Here is a 23,246-nt window from a genome sequence, read left to right as displayed (position 1 = left end):
CAAAAAAAGGTTGCAAAGCCTTTTACACTTAAACTTCCTTCCATACTGTCTGGATGAAAAGGTGGCAAAGGGGAGGGATTATAGGAGAGAAAAACAGAAATGAGACGACAAGACCAGTATTTTATAGGCTGAGATAGTATGGAGTGATCCAGCCTGGCTTCCTAATGTATAGACGCATGGCTTTTAAATGCTCTGCAGAAGGTTTTGGGAAACACAGGGTCACATTAGACATATGGAATTTGGTAGTTTTGAAGGAAATACATAGGGACATGTGGGAAGGTGTTAAGAGAGTTCTAAAATCTCTGCAGGAAGATTTAAGTGTATTATTAACGAACAATCAATATACAGTTCATGGTGAAAGAAAGAAATCTGCAGAATCATGAATCAGAAATGAGAGAAAACTAAGGATCAAATTTTAGTTGCGGGGAGCCAAGGGCAGCTTCAAAACTACGCACTGATGACTGTTATTTAGCTCATTCTTCCCAAGTTCAGTGCATTTACACGATCTAAGAGACTGCACAGTTTACTGTAGTGTATATGTCAACAGAGACGCCACATGATTGATTTCAGGATGCAAATGATAATCTGTGCACATATTGGGTCAGTTGAGATTAATCATCTTCTACAAAATGAAAACAGGTATGCTCTAATGTATAATTAGAAGCAATAACACACATTGGAGCATCATAACTGAATAAGGTTATTTGAAATTTCTTGTAATAAAATTACTCTGCCTTACATCCAAGTTGGTCACATTATTTTGTGCTCTATGCAGTAAGAATGAAAGTAGAAAAAAAATAGTTTCTACTAAATAAATCAAGAATTGCTTCTGTTAAAAGTCCTTTTGGCCTGTTGATTACATGCATAGTGATTTAAGAATCACCTGTGAATTTCTTTATTCATAATTACAGTGGGATATTTTTAATAATATGAAAATATTATTGCTATCTAGATTTCTTTTTCATTGGTCTCAAAGATTTTCAATGTTATGTTAAGATTTGATGCATTGCCAACGTTATTATAACCAACCAACATCACCAACATTAGCATAATTCTACTCTTGCCATGTGATTGACACTCAGTTTCGCTTCCCACAGAGAGTTGGATAAAAGCAGATCTTCCTAGAACGAAGACCCTTGAACCACTCACTTTCCACCACATAATGTGCCTCTTTATGTGTTCAAGAAATCCAAACCAGAGTGTTTGTCTTCGCAGTATAAAGCAGCCCAGAGACGTTTGCCACAGTGTATGTTAAAGTTCTTTATGAAGTATTAAAAGCTTATATACTCTCCCTCTCTTTTCCTTTTTCTTCCTTTTAATTAACAAATATTTTGATTTGTCCAGGTTACCAGGACTTCATCAGATTGTAGGGATAAATAGAAAAGCTCAGTGTATTTGTACTGGTTTACTTGAGGCTGCCAGGTATTATTGTTACTTCCTAATAGAATAATAATAATTGTACATCAAAGCCTCACACCGACATACTCTGTATCATTAATGTATATAATATATTCTTCTTTGCAAGTTTTTAAAAATGCCTTAACAAATACAACTTTTGCTACTAGAAAGTCATCCAAGCATTGCTAAGCAAAATTGAGTATTAGTCAACAAGTAGAGAATGACAGTTTTTACTATGGGTGACATTTAGGAATCTAATCTGACATAATTGGGTGTACATGTTTTGTCTGCATTCCTGTGTGAGGCAAACACACACACACACACACACACACACACACACACACACACACAGATATACACTGAAGAAAATATCTGTCTTTAGCTACCTGTCAGTAGACATTATTTTCTCCCATAAATACACATCACCCCACAAAGCTGGGCTATTGCACTCAGCACTTACTATTGACAATAGCTGTAGGCAAAATAGAAGCCATGGCAGCTTGCTGAGGAAGCAGCTGAATCGAGTCCAGCAGGCGGGCGGGGTACATCCCTTCTGTGAGAGTCATGTGACTAGCAGCTTGTAGCCTTGAGTCAAAATCCACCACAAAGGCGATGAGCTCTTCACCCTCTGAGATGGCCTTCGTTGTGGTGCACCAAAGTTGGCCCCCTGTTGAGAAGGGTGGAAAGAAGAGAAAAAGGGTTGTCATGGAACACGTGAGTTGGCTGCTCACAGGAATGTCTTCTGCTCCTGTCATTCACGTGGTGTGGAATGGGAGTGGAGTTCAATGATCCTGCAGTTGTGTGTCTCAGCCAGCCTCTGGTGGGCAAATGTTCTCCTGGTATTAGGCAACGGTTTTACTAACTACTTGTAGGAGAAAACTTGGGGAAATACAGATAGTGTCTGTGAAGTTTACCAATGTCCCAGCTTTTGTGTTTGAAAACCTGCATGGTTGCAAAACTACGGCAGCCATGTTTTTGAAGCTATTATGTTATTAGCTAACAGAAGAAGCAACTGTTCCACCCCCTCTTTCCACCTTGAGCTTTCTCTCCCAGGGTCCCTTTCTGTCTTTCTCTCCACTGCCCCAATTATTTTGGACTGTGAGCACAGATACCCCAAATTGTCGGACATGCCAACACAAGTCTGTAAAATCTTACCTATTAAAGTGCAGTCCAGGGAGGCTGAGCGTGCTATGTATACTACCCTGCACGTACTTTTTGCTTTGACTGGGCGATCTTATACAATTCCCTGTGATGTCCCTTCTTTATCTCCGTTTACCCTGACTGAACTGCCTGCAAAGGAGGACACACCAAAGATTCTTTTCAAAAAGGCTTATTTCAATAAAGATTTGTTTAAATGAAAGGAACCTTGTCTTCAAACACTGAGATAGACTCTCTGGCTCTGCATTTCAAATGATCACGTGCGATGCATTAAAAAGAAAAATTAACTATGCAAGTACATCTTCTAATGTATTGGAATGTGATAGCGAACACTCATTTATTTAACATGTTTAGACAGGCAAAGCACTTATATTTTGTTATCTCTACTCTCAGGCCTAGATACATATCCCACATAGTTATGTCTGCAGTAATGTGCTGTACTTGATATTTTATAAAGTACCCCCCCCATTGTGTATGCACTGGGACGCTGTATATTGTACTCATTAACCAAGAAAAATTGTACCCATTTTGATAAGTCGTATTGCTCTGCTTATCTTTTAGCATAACTGTCATTTCAAGAGCACTTCATTTTTTTCCAGCCTTGGAGATCATGGTTTTTAAACAACTTGTACAAATCTTGTGATGATAAGAACAGTATCTGCGACAGAAGAGTCAGCTGGAAAGCTGAGCGAGATGCCTTAGAAACATCATGGGCAATTAAGAAAGGTTTAAAGCAAGCAAACAAAACACAGCCCAGGACGGTATGTGTCCGTGAAAAAAGAAAAGAAAGATTATAGTCCTCAAAGTTATGACCAGCTCTACAGTAAAACAGGAAGATAGTAGAGTGTCACATGGCGACACGTGCTCACCCCAACCACACTTCAATACTAATGTTTCTGAAGGCATGCAGGTTTACTGTAGTTGAAATAAAACAGATTTATTTTGTTGAAATATTTTTTTCCAAGTCACTGAAGCCAAAATTACATCACTGGGGAATGAGAGGGAGTTAGAAGCCTGTGTGGATCCATTTCCACAGTGGGGGTGGGGCATTCTTACTCTAGGAACCTCTGCATTTAGATGCTCACATCTTACTACTTATGGCGGAGACAAGCTAATCACTTGTGTCTTATCTCTCCTCTGGAACACAGTTTATAAAGCCAGCATGTGGAATGAGGGTGGGGAAGGAAAAGCCAGGAACCCTAGTATGGGCTTATTTCCTAGCATGGTCACAGAGCCATTAGATTTCAAGCATGGAGTTCAAATTCTTGGCTAATCCAGCAGTGGCTACCTCTCACAAAAATAAAGCCAGGCTCGGTTTCAGGTCCTAGGAGAAGACATCTACCACTAAACACATAGCAAGACAACAGCTTACCTATGCAAAGCATTTAGCCAAAACATCCACTGAATAAACAAAGTAAAATGAAAAAAAAAATACCAGTTGCAAAAACCATAACAAAGATATGATTCTTTACATTATTAAGCAACTTGACAGTTGTTACACACACCTGCATCTTCAGAAGTCCCTGTGTTGATTTATATTTTCTCATTGCTACCTCTTGTCCCCATTTTCTCATTGCTACCTCTTATCCCCATTTTGTACCTCTTGTCCCCAATTTTCCAGTTTACTCAGCATGCAACATTTTGAAAGGGTGAACTAGACTGAATCGATTGTCTTGGGATTATTTTGTTTAACTAATTAATTTGTCACCCATTCAGTGAGGTGACAAACTCATTCATAGAGCCCAGCCTGACACTGCTATGTGTCAGGCTGGGCTCTATACTTTATGCAAGAACGCACATACATATGTCAACAGATAAATCAAAGAATATCTCATACTACAAGCAACTGAAGCTTCTTGAGGGAATTAGGGAAGCCATCCAAATTATGATTTTACTCGATCTGGAATAAGTCAAAATGAAATATCAAGTGTCTGTGTAAGGAGGAACAGGCAGGTTCATCATTAATAGACATGGAATGAACATGAGCAGGTGCAGGATTGTGGAAAGACCTGACTTTGGAACAAACTTTGAGCTGAGAATCTGCAGGAAAAGCTAAGGATCAGGGGCACACATGTCTGTGGGATGAACAGAAAGCTACAATTTCAGGAATTTAGTTGTTTGGTTGATATACTAGTGCTAGCTTGAGGTTGGCCATGGTGAGGGCTATAACATTTATCATGGGATCGGGAAGGGGTATAAATTCAGGGTTCCTCATAAAAACCTTAATACAAGGCAGAGGAGCTTTAAGTATAAAGCAAATGCAATTTTTATCTGGCTCCTGCTGGGGGGAGATACACCTTTATTTTAATGAATAAATACATTATTAACATTGATATTTTCCCTCTACATAATCTAGAGGAAGTTTTATAGGCAGAATGTGCTATAGCGGTTTAGAGATTATTGTACTCATTCAGAAGTCATAAATACATGGATATAAGGGAGCAAAGAGCAACACTGAAGAGGCACCAGAGAGGAGGGGCTGGAGTGATGTCCTTAGACGAGAAAGAGAGAAGACTTTGAGATGTCAACAAGGCTAATGGTGGTGGAATACAAATGGCAGCTATGGCCCCACCTTGGCAGAAAGCTGGAATGGTAACAGGTATACAGCAGCAGCAACAGCAACAATAACAACAACACAAAGCTGGTCGGTGCCAGAAGAATTCTTTTGGCTGGAGATGAAAAGCAGTTAGTGTCCTTCCTTTGTGTTCAACCTGTCAGTTACTCCTCTGAGGGTGAAGAAAACTGAAGCCTAGGTAGGAGAGGTTAACTTCCCACAGATGCGCATTTGGTCAGGGACAAAACCATGTCTTTTACTTTGGTCTTCTGAACTTTAAAGTCCAATTGTGGACCCTTGGTGAGAGAGAGAATAAGGGGCAGGGAGGGAGAGGGAGAAAGGTAGAGTGTTCAGATGTGTGCACATAAGAAATAGTATTTTGAAAAGGCAAAGTTTGAGATCCTAGAAGAGCTCCCGGGTGAGAGAATCTCACTTGTGATCTTGAAAACATACAAATTATGTAAAGACTGAGACCAGCACGGTAGTTGATGTGAGCTCCTAGAAAGCAGAGGCAGGACCCAAATTTGGGCCGGTCACTGGACCTTTTTTCTCTCAGTCTCTTTTCCATTTTTGTCCCTGCAGGCTTGATACTACTATTGATGCTACGGTGTGCTTCAGACAGGAGCCTAGCCATGGGAGCCCTCCAAGGGGCCCAACAAGCAGCTCACAGAGTCAGGTGCAGATACTTATACCCAACCAATGGACAGAAGCCAGAAACCACTGGGGTTGAATTAGGGAAAAGTGGAAGAAGCTGAGGAGGAGAAAGACACCACAGGAAGGCCAGTGGTCTCAATTAACATGGCTCTTGGAGATCTCTCTAACACTGAGATACCAACGAGGGAGCATACACCAGCTGATATGAGGCCCCCCAACACATATACAGCAGAAGACTGACAGGTCTGCACTCAGTCACAGAAGATGCACCTATTCTTTGAAAGACTTGAGGCCCAGGGAGTGGGGAGGTCTGATGGGGTGGGGTGGGGGTGGGCACATCCTCTTGGAGACAGTGGAGAGAAAGAATGGGATGAGGAACTGTAGAAGGGCAGACTGAGACGGGAATAAATCTGTACTGGGAAAAAAAAAAGGAAGGGAGGGAGGGACGGAGGGTGATGGGAGGGATGGAGGGAGAGACAGAGAGACAGAGAGACAGAGAGACAGAGAGGGAGAGGGAGAGAGGGAGGGAGGAAGAAAGAGAGAGGGAGAGGGAGAGGGGGGAGGGGGAGGGGGAGGGGGAGAGAGAAAGCAAGCAGAGGCAGGTGAATCTCACTTTGTTCCAGGCCAGCCTGGTCTACACAGTGAGTTATGGGCCACTAGAGCTACAGGGTCTGTCTCAAAACAAAAACAAAAACAAAAAAACAAACAAGAAACAAATAAGTGCGAGATGCCTTTAGCTCATTCTAAGTGACTGCAGCGGATGCTCTTTGCATTGGTGAGGTAACATGGAGAGCAGAGATTACAAAGGAGGACCAAAGAGTGAAATTGGGAGGATGTAGGGAGTGAGCAGAGGGGAGGTCAAGTCCCTGTCAACCACTACTGGCTGGTTTGGTGTAACGGAAACCATTACTCTTAACTTCCCACCACTTTGCCTAATCCAAGAGAAAAGAAACCTCATCAGATAAGGCAAACCGATGAGATGAGGGAGCAAAGGAGGCTATGCTTCAAGAAGGCAGCTAACTCAGGTCCACAAGGAAGGCAGAGCTGCCTCTTCCTGTGGACTGTATCTCAAACTATTAAGACTTGAATTAGTTTCTAGCAATCAGTTATAGCTTGAGGAGGAGGCAGGAAGGCCACTTCTCCACCTTGTTTAGACTTAGAATATGCTGCCAATTTGAATTTCATCTGGGTGCAGGGCAGTTGTTGCATTAGATGTATGTGAATATTAAGTTATTTGAATATTTAATATTTAACCTGATGTTCAATGTTAACAGTATGCTACATTTGGTTTTAAAACAGGAACAGAACTATTATTTAAAAGAACAGAAAACAACAAACATTGTTTAAAATGCAGGAACACTTGGACAGTTTGAAGGAATATAAAATTAAACAAGAGAGTGATTCTTAAAAATTGAAAATATAATTACCTGTGACTTATAAACCTGTGATTTAAAGAACTGAAGTTGTACTCTTGAAGAGACATTTTAATACACACTCATAGAATAACATTGTCAAAACAACAATTCAAACATGAAATCAACTTAAATACCATCAATAGATGAATGGATAGGGACAAAGTGTCATAATGGTCCATGGAGTGCTTTTGCCTTTAAAATAAGTGATATTTATTCTACAGTGTGATGAACTTTGAGGACAATGTGCAGAATGATGAAAGCCAGTCTACAAAGACAAATATGACTTCACTGATAAGAGGTTCATAGCATATTCAAAGGATAGAGACAGAGGAGGGAATGTTGGTGCCAAGAGATGAGGACATCAGAGAATGGAAGTTAGTGGTTGGAAGAAATAGAGGTTGAGTTGTACAGTATGAAAATTTCTAGAGATGCATGGTTGTATAACCCTGTGCATGCCACCTAAAAAGGGTCAAGAGAGCAAGTTTTGTGGTGTGAATATTTTGACATAGCTTAACGCACTATTCAAAATTATAGCCTCATTTCTTAACTAAAAAAATGGTCTTGTGGGAGCACAGAGCATTTGTATTTCTAGCCTTGGTTAAAATTCTTCATGTGACCTTTTAAAGGTTCTTTTCATGAAAGCTTAGAAAAATAAGTAAGAAAATAAAGTATTCATTTCCTGGCCTTCAAATATATAATAAATCTGTTCTGGTTCTTTAGTCAAATACCCAAGGCAACCTACTTACAAATAAATAAATAAATAAATAAATAAATAAATAAATAAATAAATAAATAAATAAATAAATAAGTAAAGGAAGGAAGGAAGGAAGGAAGGAAGGAAGGAAGGAAGGAAGGAAGTAAGTATATTCTACCTGTGGTGTCAGAGGCTGAAAGAGTAGCCATTCGAGCTTAGCTCTTAGGAAGGGCATGTAACAAATATTGAAGCACGAGTAAGAAGATCGATTTACATATCCAAACAGGCAGTCAGAGAGAGACTGGGACCTCATTATTCTTTGAATATACACTCCAGTGAACCCAATGACCTGTCACTGGGTCTCTGTCTAAAAGATCTCGGGCATTCAATACTACCATCGGAGTGCTGAAGCTTGTGGTTCACACCAACAACATTCCAACCTTAGAATCACAGTTACTCTAAGGCCCTCCTCTGGGGAATCGCCTAGAGACCTCAGGTTGCACCAGAGACTATTTGACATTCATTCCATCTTCTCACTGCAATATGTGTTCGCTGAAAATGCTGGTTAGTTATTACTTACTTTGTAGCGTGAGGCTTCTTTCTGTTACCAGTGCTAAAGACAGCCCTGCTAAATCTCAATACAGATGAGAGTTTAGGAGTCTTGTTAGATCTTTCTTGGGATTTTATAGCTAGGGGTACACTTAATAACCTCAGATTGAAACCAAGCAAAATTTCAACATACTGGTTTGCATTAATGACGTGTTCATAGGAACAAAAAAAGAATTACACCAAGATACAACGCGCATGTATGACAGTATAATTGTTGAACTCAGTGGATAAAACTTCTACTGTTTTCTTTTCAGCATCACTCAGGAGAAAACGCCCTTATTCTATGGAATTCTTGGCAAAGAAGCACAGTGGGTACCTGAAATTACCAAATATTTATTTGTACTCAGTGCTAAATGGAGTTGCACAGAGAAATTAACTGGTGGATATGAAAGCTTAGCTTTAACCTTGACTTGATAGTTAACATGTAATCTTGAAAATCTGTTTATGAGGCCCAGAAAAATGACTTGTGTAAACTAGAGGTCTCCTTAAACTTATGAAGATTCTCTTGTGGATAGCATCTATGAAGATCCTCTTGTTGATAACATCTATGAAGATCCTCTTGTGGATAGCCCCTAAGAGGTATAACTATTGCATACTCATTCAGTAGAGCTAGGCTAGAGACTAAATCTATTCAACTCGTGATGTGGTAGGGACAACCAATTCTAAGGTGACTCATTAAAATAGTGAACATGTGGGGTATACCATGTGTAAGGTACAATTTAAGCATATCTCATATACTAACCTAGTAATACTAAACACTTCTTAGTCATGTTAAAGTAATGTTAAAATCATATTTTACCACTTTCTTGATTAAGTCCAAGTTGAAATAGATATGTATAGGGGCCTCAAGATTCCACATGACACAGAAGTTCTGGCCAGCAATTTTGACTACACTGTAGATCCTACAGAGAAGTTTGACTCTTTGCTGACTTCAAGCCTCTGTCCTAAATGAATCAAATTAAAGGCTCTGGGAGTGAAATTTGGGCTTCTGTGTTTTTAAGAACCTCTCCAGAAAGCTTATCATAACAGTAGCATTCAGAATAAAGGGCATGGAGTGACTTTAGGCAGCCTGTGTACTATAGAGTGTTTTTGAAAAATAACTTCTCTTGATACTGAACTAACTTATCAAAGTATTTAGACAATTTGATGGAGAAGATCCATTCTGAACTCAGAAACTGACAACTAAAAGTAGTTTTGAGTGCTCCCTTGTCTTCTAATATTTAAAGACTATAGAAATTCTGAGTTAGTCAGGAAGCCATAAGTAAAGTCTTAGCAATTTTGGAACTAATGAGCCACCAGTAGTTTAGTATACCTTTGAGTTTTACTTGCTTTTAGAAATGCTTGTCTTTATATTAGTTTGAAGGTGTATAGCTTGCTAACAGAAATTACTGACAATGATGTACACACCCCGATTGTGGAAAGATTATACTGTAAAAACAAGAGAAGAATGAAATATCACATTTATAGTTCACAGGCATGAATTTTTATCTGATGACAATGATCTGCTGCCTTTCTGGCCTCCACCAAAATGGAAAGGTTGTTTTAGACTTCCTTGATGTCTGTCTCTCTTTACTTCAAACAGAACCATTCTTCCAAAACTTCATACTCCCACCAGACTCCCTTCATAGCAAAGGACAAGTGCATTCAAGGTTCTGTGAAAAAGCAATGAGGTCTAAGACCTTGACATTCCTGGAAAACCCTGGACTTGTGGTTCTCAGTAATGTTTATGATCAAGGTTCTTGTACAAACAGACTTGGTGTCTAGCTGGAAGCTCGTACATTTTCCTCCTTATAATTGGTGTTAAAACTGCAGTGAAGTATCCTACAAATTTCAATAGTAAAGAATAAGGTTATGGTTAAGACCTGATTATATTTTAGAAATCTCATGCTCCCCTTACTAAAAATGGTCCCCTCAAATCTCTCCCCATTCTGTCAAAATTTTTACTTGCACATGTTATTAGGATATGAGTGTGTGCACAATGCCACACAGACCTTTACTGATAAACTCTAATTAAGATTAAGACAGGACTTTTGGAAAGGATCCCATCATTAGCGAACACGATAAACACAAAAATACTCCCTACTTGTCAACCAGGAGCAATTCAGTAACCTAACAGTATTATCTGTTGCTAGGATACCAAGCTGACAAAGCTTCAATTATATTGTTCAACCATACCTATAGAGTTCTGTATAAGCAAAATATATCCAGACTAAAAGCATTTAACTTCATCCATGCTATCTGCAATTCACAGCTTCTTACAATGGTAAAAAATCAGGTTAATAATTACACAGTGTGCTGAAAATTCTTTTCCATGTGTTATGTCTATACATGATTCTTTCTAATTTATCTGTGTGATTGATAGACGTGCTTGCTTTGTAAAAATAAGAAAATGCAAGGAACGGAAGCTGTAAACATCTGCCACAACTAGTGGGCTCATCAAGATACTGACCTGTGCTTAGCATAAAAATATGTAGCAAATTGAACCAATTAAATACCATTTAGATTTTGCACTACTCTGCCTCACTATAGAGTAGGATGAGGAACCTCGAGCAAAGAGATAGGAATTCAACAAAAACTTGTTTTAAAAGCTAAAGAACAGCCACCCTTACCTAACAATAAAAAAGAAATAGATGATAGAATAAGGCTTCATGGCAATGGCTTTTCTGGGATTATTTTTAAAGCTGAAGTTAGTAACTTTACTTCAAAGCATTAAGCCATCAAGTCTGCTTTTCTTTCTTTAAACAGGGAATACAGGGAAGTCAGGGCTCCCAATACAGGCATTTGACGAGGAGGAAAACAAAAAATCTTCATGAGTGAAAAAAGTCACTTATGTGACTGTGAATTAGTCTGTGAATTAGTCCTTTGTGTGTATTTTGGAATCAGGAACTTTGGATGGCTTTCACAGAAATCTAGAGGAAAATGTAGTTATGTTTGGTTGAACTCCATTCTTTAAAAAATTTTAATTTGGTGTGCATTGGTGTGAGGATTTCAGATCCTCTGGAAATGGATTTACAGATAGGTGTGAAATGCCATGTAGGAGCTGGGAATTGAACCTGGGTCCTATGGAAGAACAGCTAGTACTCTTTTTTTTTTTAATTATTATTATTATTTTCTTTATTTACATTTCAAATGCTATCCTGAAAGTTCCCTATAACCCCTCCTCCGCCCCCCCCCCCCTGTGTGTGTGTGTGTGTGTGTGTGTGTGTGTGTGTGTGTGTGTGTGTGTGTGTGCATGAAGGAAAAATGACAGACCCTGGAGCTGCAGCTATACTATAGCTGACTCTGCCCCCCCCCCCCCCCCCCCCCCCCGCTACAGCCTTAACTGCTGATCCATCTCTCCAGCCTGTGAATCCGATTCTTAAAGAGCTATAGAACACAAAATAACTATTCAACACACTAACCTATATTCTGGTTTCTTTGGGAGTAGGTTGGTATTTCTTCATTAATCTATAATGTCTATGTCTTTCACACACAGTGTAACAAGATGGCAGATGTGTATTAAAGCACAGTTAATAATTGGTTAAGTTCATTCTATACAGGGAACATACACACACACAAGTGCACACACACACACAAATATGTACATGTGCAAGCACTCCCAAACTATGTACACAAATACATACACACACAAGTACTCATGAACACACTCAAATACATATGCACACAAATACATACCCACATAAAAACATATACATACACAAACACACAGAAACATACACAAATACACACACATATATATGCAAGCACACAAAAATATATTTATACACATACAAATACAAACACAAACACATACACAAATACATACACACACAAGCACACACTTTTGAACACACACACAATTACATACAAACACACACAAACACACACACAAATACTTACATACTCAAGCACATACAAATATGTGCATACATATACAAATACATACATACACAAACACATAAACACACACATACACATACATAAACATACACAAGTATACACACACAAAGAAATACAGACACACACACACACACACACACACACACACACACACACACACACTCACACATCATTTTCCTGAAAAGGGAAATCCTTACTTGTCTTCCTTTATTTTTACAAAACTATTAGAAAATGAGAAATAATGCCTTTTTGTGAAATCTATTCTTCAAAAGTGGAAAGTAATTGGTTGAAATGATTCTCTAAAAGCGAAATTACAGCCCCATTTCAGCATGGCATGCTGTGTGCTACTGTCTCCACCTCAGGGTTTAGACGTGAACATGGGACAGGGATCTATACATAGACATGTTGCCTAATACAAATTTTATAATGAATTCAAATCCAATGCTCTTGAAATTCTTGACAGTGGAGCACTGCTGTGAAGGGAACTTATAAATTATGGGTGCCCCCTCTTTGAAAACCGCTTTGGAGGTTTCTTTGTGCATCGGCAATACAGTAGGACTATGAGGCATTGTCTGGGTCCTCCTGCACAGCACCTGATAAAAGAATAAAGAGCTGTGACATATTCTTAAAACAATGGAGGAATTAAAGGGAAACAAAGGGCCAGCTGCTTCATTAATACAATCAAAAGGAAGCCCAGCACAGAGGAGTGCAGATAATTAAGCACGACTCTCTTAGCCCTCCTTTCTATCATAAAATTGCTTAAAAATGTATTAACTACTTCATAGTTGTTAGATAGATCTGTGCACTTGTTTATTTAGAGTTGATTAATGCCTTTTTTCTGTATTCAGCAACATGCCAACTCACAGTTTACACTCGTTTTTGAATACAAGGGAATAAGAATAATTGATAAAGATCTGCACAATACACAGCAATAAATCAAAATGCATTTTGCAAAAGGTCTTTCCTGTTTTAAACTAATCTTTAACATTTTTCATTTGTTATTGGTAATGTGGGGCATTTGAGGGCATCCAAGTTCCCTGGGCTGGCATGCTGGAAATTGTTTTATAGGATACCCAACAATTCCTAGGAGAGTTTTTGGGGGAGGGGGAAATCAGACTTGATCTGCAACTCTGTATGTGTCTTTACTGTTTGAGCCAGTGGATGCGATAGATTTATTAAATTACTTTTTTCATGATCAAGGGAGATGGACAAGTGGCTGAACTGCACGCCAAGTTCAATGTTTATCCTGCATCCACTTTACAGAGGAAAACACACTTTTTATGCTATTTATATTAAAACGGGTTATAATGCATTATGGGAAGGGTTTCATTTTTCAGCTCTTCTGTAGGTAGCCTTTCCCTGCAGTTAATGATACATTTAATTGCTTAAGAACTGGGAAATTGGTAACTAGAGACTGAGTGTTAAAATGTTAAAATGCTTTGCTCATAATTTTTTTTCTAAGTAAACTTAGAAACAAATCCAATTTTTAAAATAACAAACTGTACTAAGCAAAGTGGCCAGCTTTTTTCTAACACGGTTCTGGTGATTGTAGGGTCTTAACTGGACAGAAAAAGAAAGAAATAGACCAGGAAAACCCAGAGATGCATACAGCAGGACATTCAAATGTACTCTGACACTAAGAAGATTGTGGTCTTACACATGCTATAAATAAGCTATACCCTGATTAAGGCCCTGTTTATATAGGGCTTTTTTGTACTATGTCAGTATTTACAGGATTTGGAGTATTGTCTTTGACTACGAAACCTGGCTCATGACCAGTCTCTGCCTCTCTACTAACTTCGTTAAGTTTTCCTCAAATCCAAGGCGATAACACACACAAACAGTAAGTATACATAGGAACGATCATTTAAGAACTTATTTCATGCCGTTGTTTAGGGGAATATTTTAGTTTTGACAGGACCCACAAAACTCACTTTGTTAAGCTGCAAAGCAAAAGTAAATACAGACCAGCTGTCAGTTGGCTTCTCAAACATCGCATGAATGTTCTTCGACGAATAGTCTGAACACTTCAGATGACCACATGCATCCCACAGACCCCTTGTAAAATGCTAGTGAGACTCTGTCATAAACACGCCAAACTGTAGCATCTTCAAGAAACACTTTTTTTTTTTTTTTTTGCACAGGGAACCAACTTCTCAGATCACACTATTTGTCATTTTAAATATCAGAGGTTTATCACTTAGCATAAACTCATCAGGAAATACTGGTCCGCATGGAGTTCAGAAACAAAGAAATGTGGCCATTTTTCTTATTTCAAAGGAATCAGCTGTAAGGAATCAGGAGCGTTGCTGCCACAGTTTCTGTGACGGGAATTTGAAGGCAGGCCCCATAAAGCTCTGTGCTTGCCAACTCCTGTTCTCTCCGGAGGCTTTCCTCGGCTTCTTCTTGTGAAGGATCATCACTAGATCTTTTCTCTGGAGTGGAATTCACTCTACAGGCTTGTACTTATTTATTTATTTATTGATTGATTGATTTATTGATTGATTTATTGATTCATTTATTTATCTATTCTTTCCTTTACGAAAGTGTCTCCTATGGAGATAATTTCTTTTTTCCCTTCTAGGAAGTATGTAGAGCCCCTTTCAGAAAATTGAACTGGATAATTCAGCTCAGATTCTGACTCCTGTTGGGCAGACTCTGTATGGGCAGAAAGTTTTGCCCTGTAAACAAAAAATGTATTCAGAATCTTCTGAAAACATTGTGAACTAAGGTTTTAGAAGACATAAGACTCATCAATGAAACAAAAACATTTGTATGGATTTTTTCATTTATTTATTATTAATTTGTGTATTCACTTTACATCCCGATTGCAGTCCTCCCTCTCAGTCCCACCCTCACAAACCCATCCCTTCATTACCCCCTTCCCTTCTCCTCAGAGAAGGAGAAGTCCACCATGAGTACCAACCTGTCCTGGCACATCAAGTTGCAGCAGGACTAAATGCACTCTCTCCCATCGAGGCCAGTCAAGGCAGCTTAGCTAGGGTAAGGGGGGCCAAAGGCAGAGCAAAAGGATTCTTATAGTCTTTAGCATTCCTGGGGTGTGTGTTTCCTAAGGTATGCTATGGTCTGACTCTGCACAACTTACACCGGCACATGATGTCAGACAAAATGATCCTGGCCATCCAAATTTCAAAGGACCAGTCAAGGGGTGACATTGCACCCAAAGAGCAAGCTGTCAAGAATTTTACCCGCTGCTGATAAACTGATTATAGAGCTGCTTAAGACTCTGCTTGTAAACAAAAGCATTTATCAACTAATAATTTGCAATAAACTCATGCAACTCCCAGCTGAGCCCCTAACTGTAATTGTCTTTACCATCTGCCTATTAAAATACCATTCTTCATCAGCAATCAGGAGCAGAAGGGAGGAAATCTCCACCAAAATACACAACTTGCAAGCTTATGAATAATCGGAGTGCATTCTGCACTTTCATTTCTGACTTGTGTGTTGGGTGTTCTTAATTTAAATTCTTGCCCAGCCTGGGAGGCTCAGAAATCAGGTGGAGGGGAAAAGAGGAGCGGAGGGGGAACTGACACACTGTGCCTGCTGCTCTGCAGAGGCATAAATTATACAAGTTCATCATAGGAGGCTGTTTTTAATTTCTTTTTTCCTCCTTCCATTTCTCCGTGCAATATGCATTGCAGGATCACAATGAAGCTCCCTTAAGCACCAGGCTGGAAATGAGCTTCTCAATGCCTCTGTCAACTTGTCCATTTCTATTAGACTTCTTTGTTTTGCCTTTCTATTTTTTTTTTATTTTTTTAATTCCCAGAAGGTAATCGATTTTTCTCTAGGGAGCTAGATCAAAAGTGTGACACCAGTGGATGAGGCGCAAGGCTGGTAGTCCCTGCAGCAACTAGTCAGATCCACGGAACACAGATGCCAGCATTTGGCAGGAACCTGAGTTTTCAGCCTTGGTTTGCAATCACTCAGAGGTACTATCCAGTTCCAGCTCCCGGTGTGTCCTGTATGCTGGGAGATGTCCTATGCACATCACCTCTGAGAGATGGGCTTCAGTATCAGCCACATGAAGCACTCAGAACTGCCCTCAGCAGCAGAAGTCTTGATGCTTAAGTGATGAGCTTAAGAGATCTGTGGGCAAAAGCAGCCAGGAAAGGGGACTGCAACTTTCTGCAGGCCATCTTTAGTCAACATATTCCATACCTTGGTAAAGTTTATTAGCTTTTAAATATATTTACCCAAATGTTCTCCTAACAAAACATGATACTTATCAAAAAATGAATCCCAACAACCATACAGTTTTAAGTAATCTGTGCTGCTTGGGAAATTGGAAATTATAAATACTGTGTTACTTTCATGCTCGCTTGTTACCCAGAGCATATTTCCTGTTTCAGCGTTTTTCCCTTCTCAGGGAGCATCTTATCTGTCCATAAAAGCTCAGTAATTCTGAAGGAGATCATGGGTCGAATGCGTCCTACAGTAAACAACGGCTATCATCTGTAATTAGGGTTCAAGTTCTAGAGATGACAATGTGTGTTGGGTTTTCTTATTGCAACATATAATTTTAAATTAATGTTTATGTTTTTATTTCACTTTATATGAGCTTTCCTTTGAGTAATTATTTTTCTTTACAATCAACTGTTAAATATAACGGAACTAATAATTTCCTGCTGTGGAGAAATGACAATGGCTTGAATGCACCTGTTTTTTTTACTGTATCTGGTTTGGCAGACAAAGTTAATGGGAAACAGGGATTCTAACTTTCTTCACAGGCTGTGGAGGACCAGAAGTGTAGGCAGAACTGCATGGGATCCTGTTGCTTTAGCATTAGAAACATGAAATATTTGAACAAAGCCTTGTTATCAATTTCAAGCAACACAAAAATCATCCATCATGCTAATAGTGCGATGTACAATTTATAAAAAAAAATCTTTTCTTTTTATCCACTTTTTTCAAGACTTGAAAATTCTTTAAATTACAGAGATTTTAAAACAATTTTTTAAAGATGCGTAGCAGATGTAAGTCATGGTTGTGCTTCAGCTATGATTTAGTGTGTCTTTTATTATATTTAAAGAAACTCATAATTAGTATAGTTTTAGTAATTATAAGTTATTTAAGATTATATAATCTAATACATAAGTTTAAAATCTGATGTTTCTTTTTTTTAAAGGTCTATTTATTTTATGTATTCACCATTACTCTCTTTAGACACACCAGAAGAAGGCGTCAGACCGTATTGCAGATGGTTGTGAGCTACCATGTGGTTGCCAGTCAGTGCTCTTAACCACTGAGCCATCTCTCCAGCCCAAATCTGACGTTCTTAAATTGCTTATAAACGTATAGAACAGTGGTGTGATGCTTCATTTATTTGGGTTTTATTTCATTAATTTTTGACTAGAATATTCTTATGTCACAATGTAGGTAAATTCAGAGAATTTTAATAATTTTAACTTAACCTTTAAAGCATATTTACTTTTATTTTAAGTGTGTGACTGTTTTGCATACATGTATATCTGTGTACCATGTGTATGCCGGAGCCCAAGGAGGCCAGAAAACCATCAGATCCCCTAGTACCTGAGTTGTGGATGAAAGTGAACTGCTGTGTAGGTTCTGGGAATTGAAGCTGGGTTCTTGTAAGTGAACTCAGTGCTCTAACCACTGAGCGATCTCTATCCACAGCCCTAATTTTTGCTTTAGTATCTAAAACTTTCATGATAATTTATTACAAATAAAGTCTTTCTTTGAAAAGCCACTGTATTTCTACCATAAGGCAAATTGTAGCATTATGATGAAACTTTGTAATAATAAATACTTCCAGGTAAAATATGGATATTTATGGCTCATCTATAAATAATGCAACTTTTACCTTTATTCATGATACTCTCTCTGTGCATTGATATAAGATTATCTATGTGGGTATTAGAATATTACTTATAGATATAGCTATATATGTGATATACAATCATAAATAATTTACATATCTTTTCTAATCTTAATTTTAAATGACTGACTAGTTAGGGAAGACTGTAATGTTGAAAAAGGAAACAGCCAGCAGGTGGCGCTCAGTGCACACTGTGAAGTTAAGACAGAGGAAAAGAAAATGCAGGCTTTATTTATTTAATTCTACCTGAAATGTTGAAGTTGCTACACTGAGCTTTATAATCCCTAAAGATTTATGTTAATTGACTAAACAACTTTGTAGTAATTTACAGACTATTCTCCAATGCTCATCTGAATGGCCCTGCATTCAACTCACGCACCCTTGTCAAGATAACAAAACATAAAGATGTAACATCCACACACCCCTAACAGGGAAAGAACTGGAAGCCTGGGTTGCTGAAGTATTACAAACGCTATCCAAATGAACAGATCTAATAGTTTTTGCTTGTTAATATGTAACAACTACCATCCCTCTGCTTTTTAGCATCTTGCTTTATTCTATAAAGAATACAAAAATCTCCTGTTTAAAGCGTTCCATTCTATATCATAGACATTTTAAAGTCCTACCACTAATCTTTGAGCAGATGTTTTATGCTTGCTGAAAAGAGCATACTGCCTCTGTATCACAAGGAAAGTTAACTGTTTGTGCCAAAGGAGAAGCAACTGTGACAAGCATAAACATTAAAGACTGTTATGTCTGTAAAATTCACGTGACACTTTCCAGACCTACAGCCAAATGCATGAGGAAGATTTTGCTTGAACATACACCTAAATTCCTCTGAACACATCTGTTTCCTTGTCTCCCTATCGTTCTGTTATGAGGGGAGTTATCTCTGCCACTTAAATTTACGTTAGGCATATCAAAGGTACTCTCAAGCCTCTACACTCTGAATCCTTGTTTGCCATGAGTAAAAGACCTCAACTAGCGTTCTAGTCGTCAGGTTGCTTACTGCGGCCTTTTTCCTCAAGGTCCTCATTGTTGAATTTCAGGCAAAGTCATTAAAGCAGTCTGGAAAACCTTCATGGGATTATGGATAATCAGCATGAACTTGAGTCCCACCATCACCAGGAAGGGCTACTCAAGCAGGTGATTTCAGAATGTGCACAATGTAGTTTCGATACGTCTTCTTGCTATGTAAGAACATGAGGCTCTCTCACAAACCACATGGGCATTCGCCAAGAATGGAAGCTAAAAACAATTAGTCAAGAGCATCATAGCGTCACAAGGTGGGAGACAGTTTTTCAAGTAATTGAAATCCACAAATAGAAAGGGAGACCTAGCTATGGCTTGTGCTTTGAAAGCCTGACATTCAAGGTCAGCCTGTCTCAGTCCAGTTAGGAAGGGCAGTGTGGAAGGCAGGGTGGATTTCTGCCAAGGAAGTTGCAGGTGACTGGACAATCTTTGGGGAATCTACTGCAAATCTCAACTTTTTCCATGTATGACTATGAAACTAGAGCAAAATAATTTTCTAAGACTTGCATGGCCTTCTGTTCCATTTTATTGTGCAGTTTGCAATGACAAATTTTACTATTCACTAATTGGCACAAAAGGGTCAATCTGACAGCAACTATTGTTTCCAGTAAGATTAGCAGTGCAAACCATGGTCTTTATCCAAAAATAGGTATATGTCTGTAGGCTGGTGTCACCTCGTTATAGAAACATGCGGTATTATTCTCTTGGTGCTTACAGGGAGACCTCTTTTTGGTATTTCATGGTTATTTCTTATTTGGGCCATGTGATGACAGAATTGGGCAGAATGGGTTCTTGATTTCCTATATGCGTCTCAGTGGTGGGTGGGAGGGAACACAAAACCAAGACAGAGTGGATTTTCTACAGATGAAATTCTCAAGCGGAGCCTAGCAGGGCAGGCAAGGGATCAGGAAAGGAGAGCAACTGCAGAGAAAGACTCCATTCTTGAGAGGGCTGTGTCTCATCTGTACCATCACAGACAGACAGGACAGCAGGACAGCAGCCTGGCTGGCTTCCTCCTCTTTTTTGTCACACTCTAGTGTTTGCATCATAAGGCATCTAGGAATGAGTAGAGCAAGCAGGAGAACAGTGGTCCTTAGAGGACAGGCCAGGAGGTGGGCATTGCTCTGGGGCAGCCTGAGATGGGTCATGTGCCCTTACTGAGCTAACCAAGCCTCTAGTTAATCTCCAACACGTTCACTTAAAGGGTATACATATATGCATGCATATGTATGCATACATATGTATGTACGTGCATTTTTTTCTTTGATTATGCAGCATTTGACAGCCATTCATTCAGAAAGCCTGACTACCTCATTAACAAGATAGTGTCTTTTAGAATATAGTTATGGCACAGTTTGAGTAAAAGTTTTTAAACACAGTGTGTGCTTTTATTTTTATTTGCAGTACTGGATCATAAGCTGTCAGTTGAATCAAATTTAGGGATAATGAATGGAAATACATTTTGCACAAAATTCCCTTTGCTTTAGTGTGAACTCTCTTCATGTTATTTACTTGAGATTGAACTCTATATTGTTTAGAATCGAGAAGGTTAGCACTGGGTGGGGCCCTAGTGCCCCATAATCATGGGGCAGTTCGGATCTGTAAGTGTCAGCAGACAAAGCCACCATCACTTCTGAGAGAAATGCACCCAGGAGACGTTCAGAGAAGTCTATTAGTGGTCTGTCTGGTTGCCAAGACCGGGTTCTCCCAATAATCTCATGATTCATAATGTTGACCATCAGCTTAATAAATCAAGAATGGTTTAAACAAACAAACCAAAACCAAAACCAAAACCAAAACCAAAACCAAAACCAAAACCAAAACCAAAACCAACCAACCAACCAACCAACCAACCAACAACAGCCTGCTGGGCTGGAGAGATGGCTCAGAGGTTAAGAGCACTGTGTGCTCTTCCAGAGGTCATGAGCTTAATTCCCAGCAACCACATGGTAGCTCACAACCATCTGTAATGAGGACTAGTGCCCTCTCCTGGCTTGCAAGCATAAATGCAGGTAGAACACTGTGTACTTAATAAATAAATAAAAATCTTAAAAAAAAAAAAAAAACAAAAAACAAAAAACAAAAAAACCCAGCCTGCTGTTTATTCTGCCTATAATCTGAAAAAAAATGAAGGTGGATTTTTTTTTAATAAAGAGGTTATAGTTTCTTTCAATAAAATTTAAGTCAGGTAAAGGAAGGGGTGGCTTACTGTCTTTCTTTATAGAACTAAGTTGGAAATGAAAAAGGAGATGAAATGGTGGGTTTGGAGCTATTTTTGTTTGTTTGTTTTGTTTTTTCTTATACACACCAAGTGTTCACTAAGATGAGCTAGCTGAAGCCTTCAGTAAAGCCGATATTTTGGGAGTAGAACATCCTCGAAGAAGGGACTGAAAAATTTAAGACAGGATATAATTAAGGCTTGAAAAGGATTTCAACAGAGGTAGGGTCAGGCTAAGGACAAATGGCAGTAATGTTTTCTAAGTAGTGATAAGAGAAAGACAGGCGAAGGAGACTCAGTATAAAACTAAAAGCTCAAACTCGGTCTTAGACAGGATTGTAGTCTCTCAGAACCAAGGAAGCTCTGACATAAAATGACAATAAAGCCACAAACAAGGTTTTCCTTCTCATCCCCCGCATATCAAAGCTTGAAACAGCGATAAAGCATGGCAGAAACTCCCTCACCATAGATCCTAATTTTATTTTCAGTAGCTTGAGGGATGACTCAAGAGCTTTTCTAAAAATAACCAGGCTATCATGTGCTTCGTCAAAGTGCATCTCGTATGTGTTTCAGCCTTGGTTTTAGAGGCTGCAAAGTAAAACGATCCCAAAGTTCACCGGAAGTGCGGAGATGGAAATCCGGTTAGTGGGGACCAATCACTGAAGGGTGCCCACGCTTTTTCCTTCATCCTTCCAGGTTGAGGTCTGAAGTAGAGCGAAACATTTTGAAAATCTGTTTATTTTCACTATTCAATGCTGATCACAAGAGCATAGAATTTCTGGTTTGGAGGCCTCTTAGAGAGCTTCTAGAAATTGTGAAGGTGAATGAAACACGATGAAACACGTATATATTAGATGATATATACGAAATCTGTGTGTATGTAAGATATGTGCATTTTTTGTGCTTGCATCCACATACAAATACGTATCTTCATAGGAAAGTAAATCACCTTCCCTTATGGATTTCTATAGAATGGAGTTTTATTTAATGACAATAAAAGACAATGGAACTGCGGGCTTGACATAAAGACTTAGAGGCACAGATTATCCAATAGAGTTATTATGAGTTGTAGGAGTAGAGCCAACACCTCTTATTACAAAGCTCTTTGCTCTGTTATAGGTGACAAAGTCAGCTCAGCAGTTTCTGATCACACAAGTCCCCTAAAATTTAACTTTAATAAAGGGCCATTTTCCTTTTAGGAGAGAGCCCCAAGGACAGGTGTGCAGTGCTGAAATACGACATGGATATAATGTCATCTTCTCAGAATACAGGACTTGTAGGTAACGAATGGACTACAATTATGGGAATAAGGTGGCTTTGATAAGTAAAGTAATGCTTCTTTGACTATAGTAATATGCATATACTTTCCAGCTTAAATTAATAGAACACCTACTGATAGGAGTCCAAAATTCCCCGAATAGAGTAGAACGTGTTTGGTCTGTGTTCATGGCATCCCAATTTCATCAGGATTGTAAAGTCAGATAATTATATGATATAAGGGATGTTCACATAAACGTATTGTGCAAGGTTGGGGAAATGGTAAGGACTGTAAAGTGCTTGCCACACACGTATGTAGATCTGTGTTTGATTTCCCATGTCCAACTAAAGAAATAGATACAATCACACACATCTGTAATCTTGGTGCTGAGTGGGGCAGAGGCAGAGGCAGAGGCAGAGGCAGAGGCAGAGGCAGAGGCAGAGGCAGAGGCAGAGGCAGAGGCAGAGGCAGAGGCAGACAGGAACATGTGCGAAGAGAGAAAGAAGATGGAGAG

The 23,246-nt window shown here is 39.0% G+C and overlaps 1 protein-coding gene across 4 annotated transcripts in view; it reads right to left on the bottom strand.

The window, feature by feature from the left end:
- The window catches only part of Zfpm2 (zinc finger protein, FOG family member 2), a 440,237-nt gene that overhangs the window by 6,634 nt on the left and 410,357 nt on the right, over positions 1-23,246 (bottom strand). For all 4 annotated transcript variants that reach the window (XM_021216723.1, XM_029547887.1, XM_029547888.1 and 1 more), the window contains one exon: positions 1,859-2,065. In XM_021216723.1, coding sequence (XP_021072382.1) covers positions 1,859-2,065 — 207 coding nt within the window. The remainder of the gene's footprint in view (positions 1-1,858; positions 2,066-23,246) is intronic.

Source organism: Mus pahari, chromosome 17 (assembly GCF_900095145.1).
Source record: "Mus pahari chromosome 17, PAHARI_EIJ_v1.1, whole genome shotgun sequence".
NCBI lineage: Eukaryota > Metazoa > Chordata > Mammalia > Rodentia > Muridae > Mus > Mus pahari.
The sequence above is the reverse complement of the archived record's forward strand: the minus strand, read 5'-3'. Positions and strand labels throughout refer to the sequence as shown.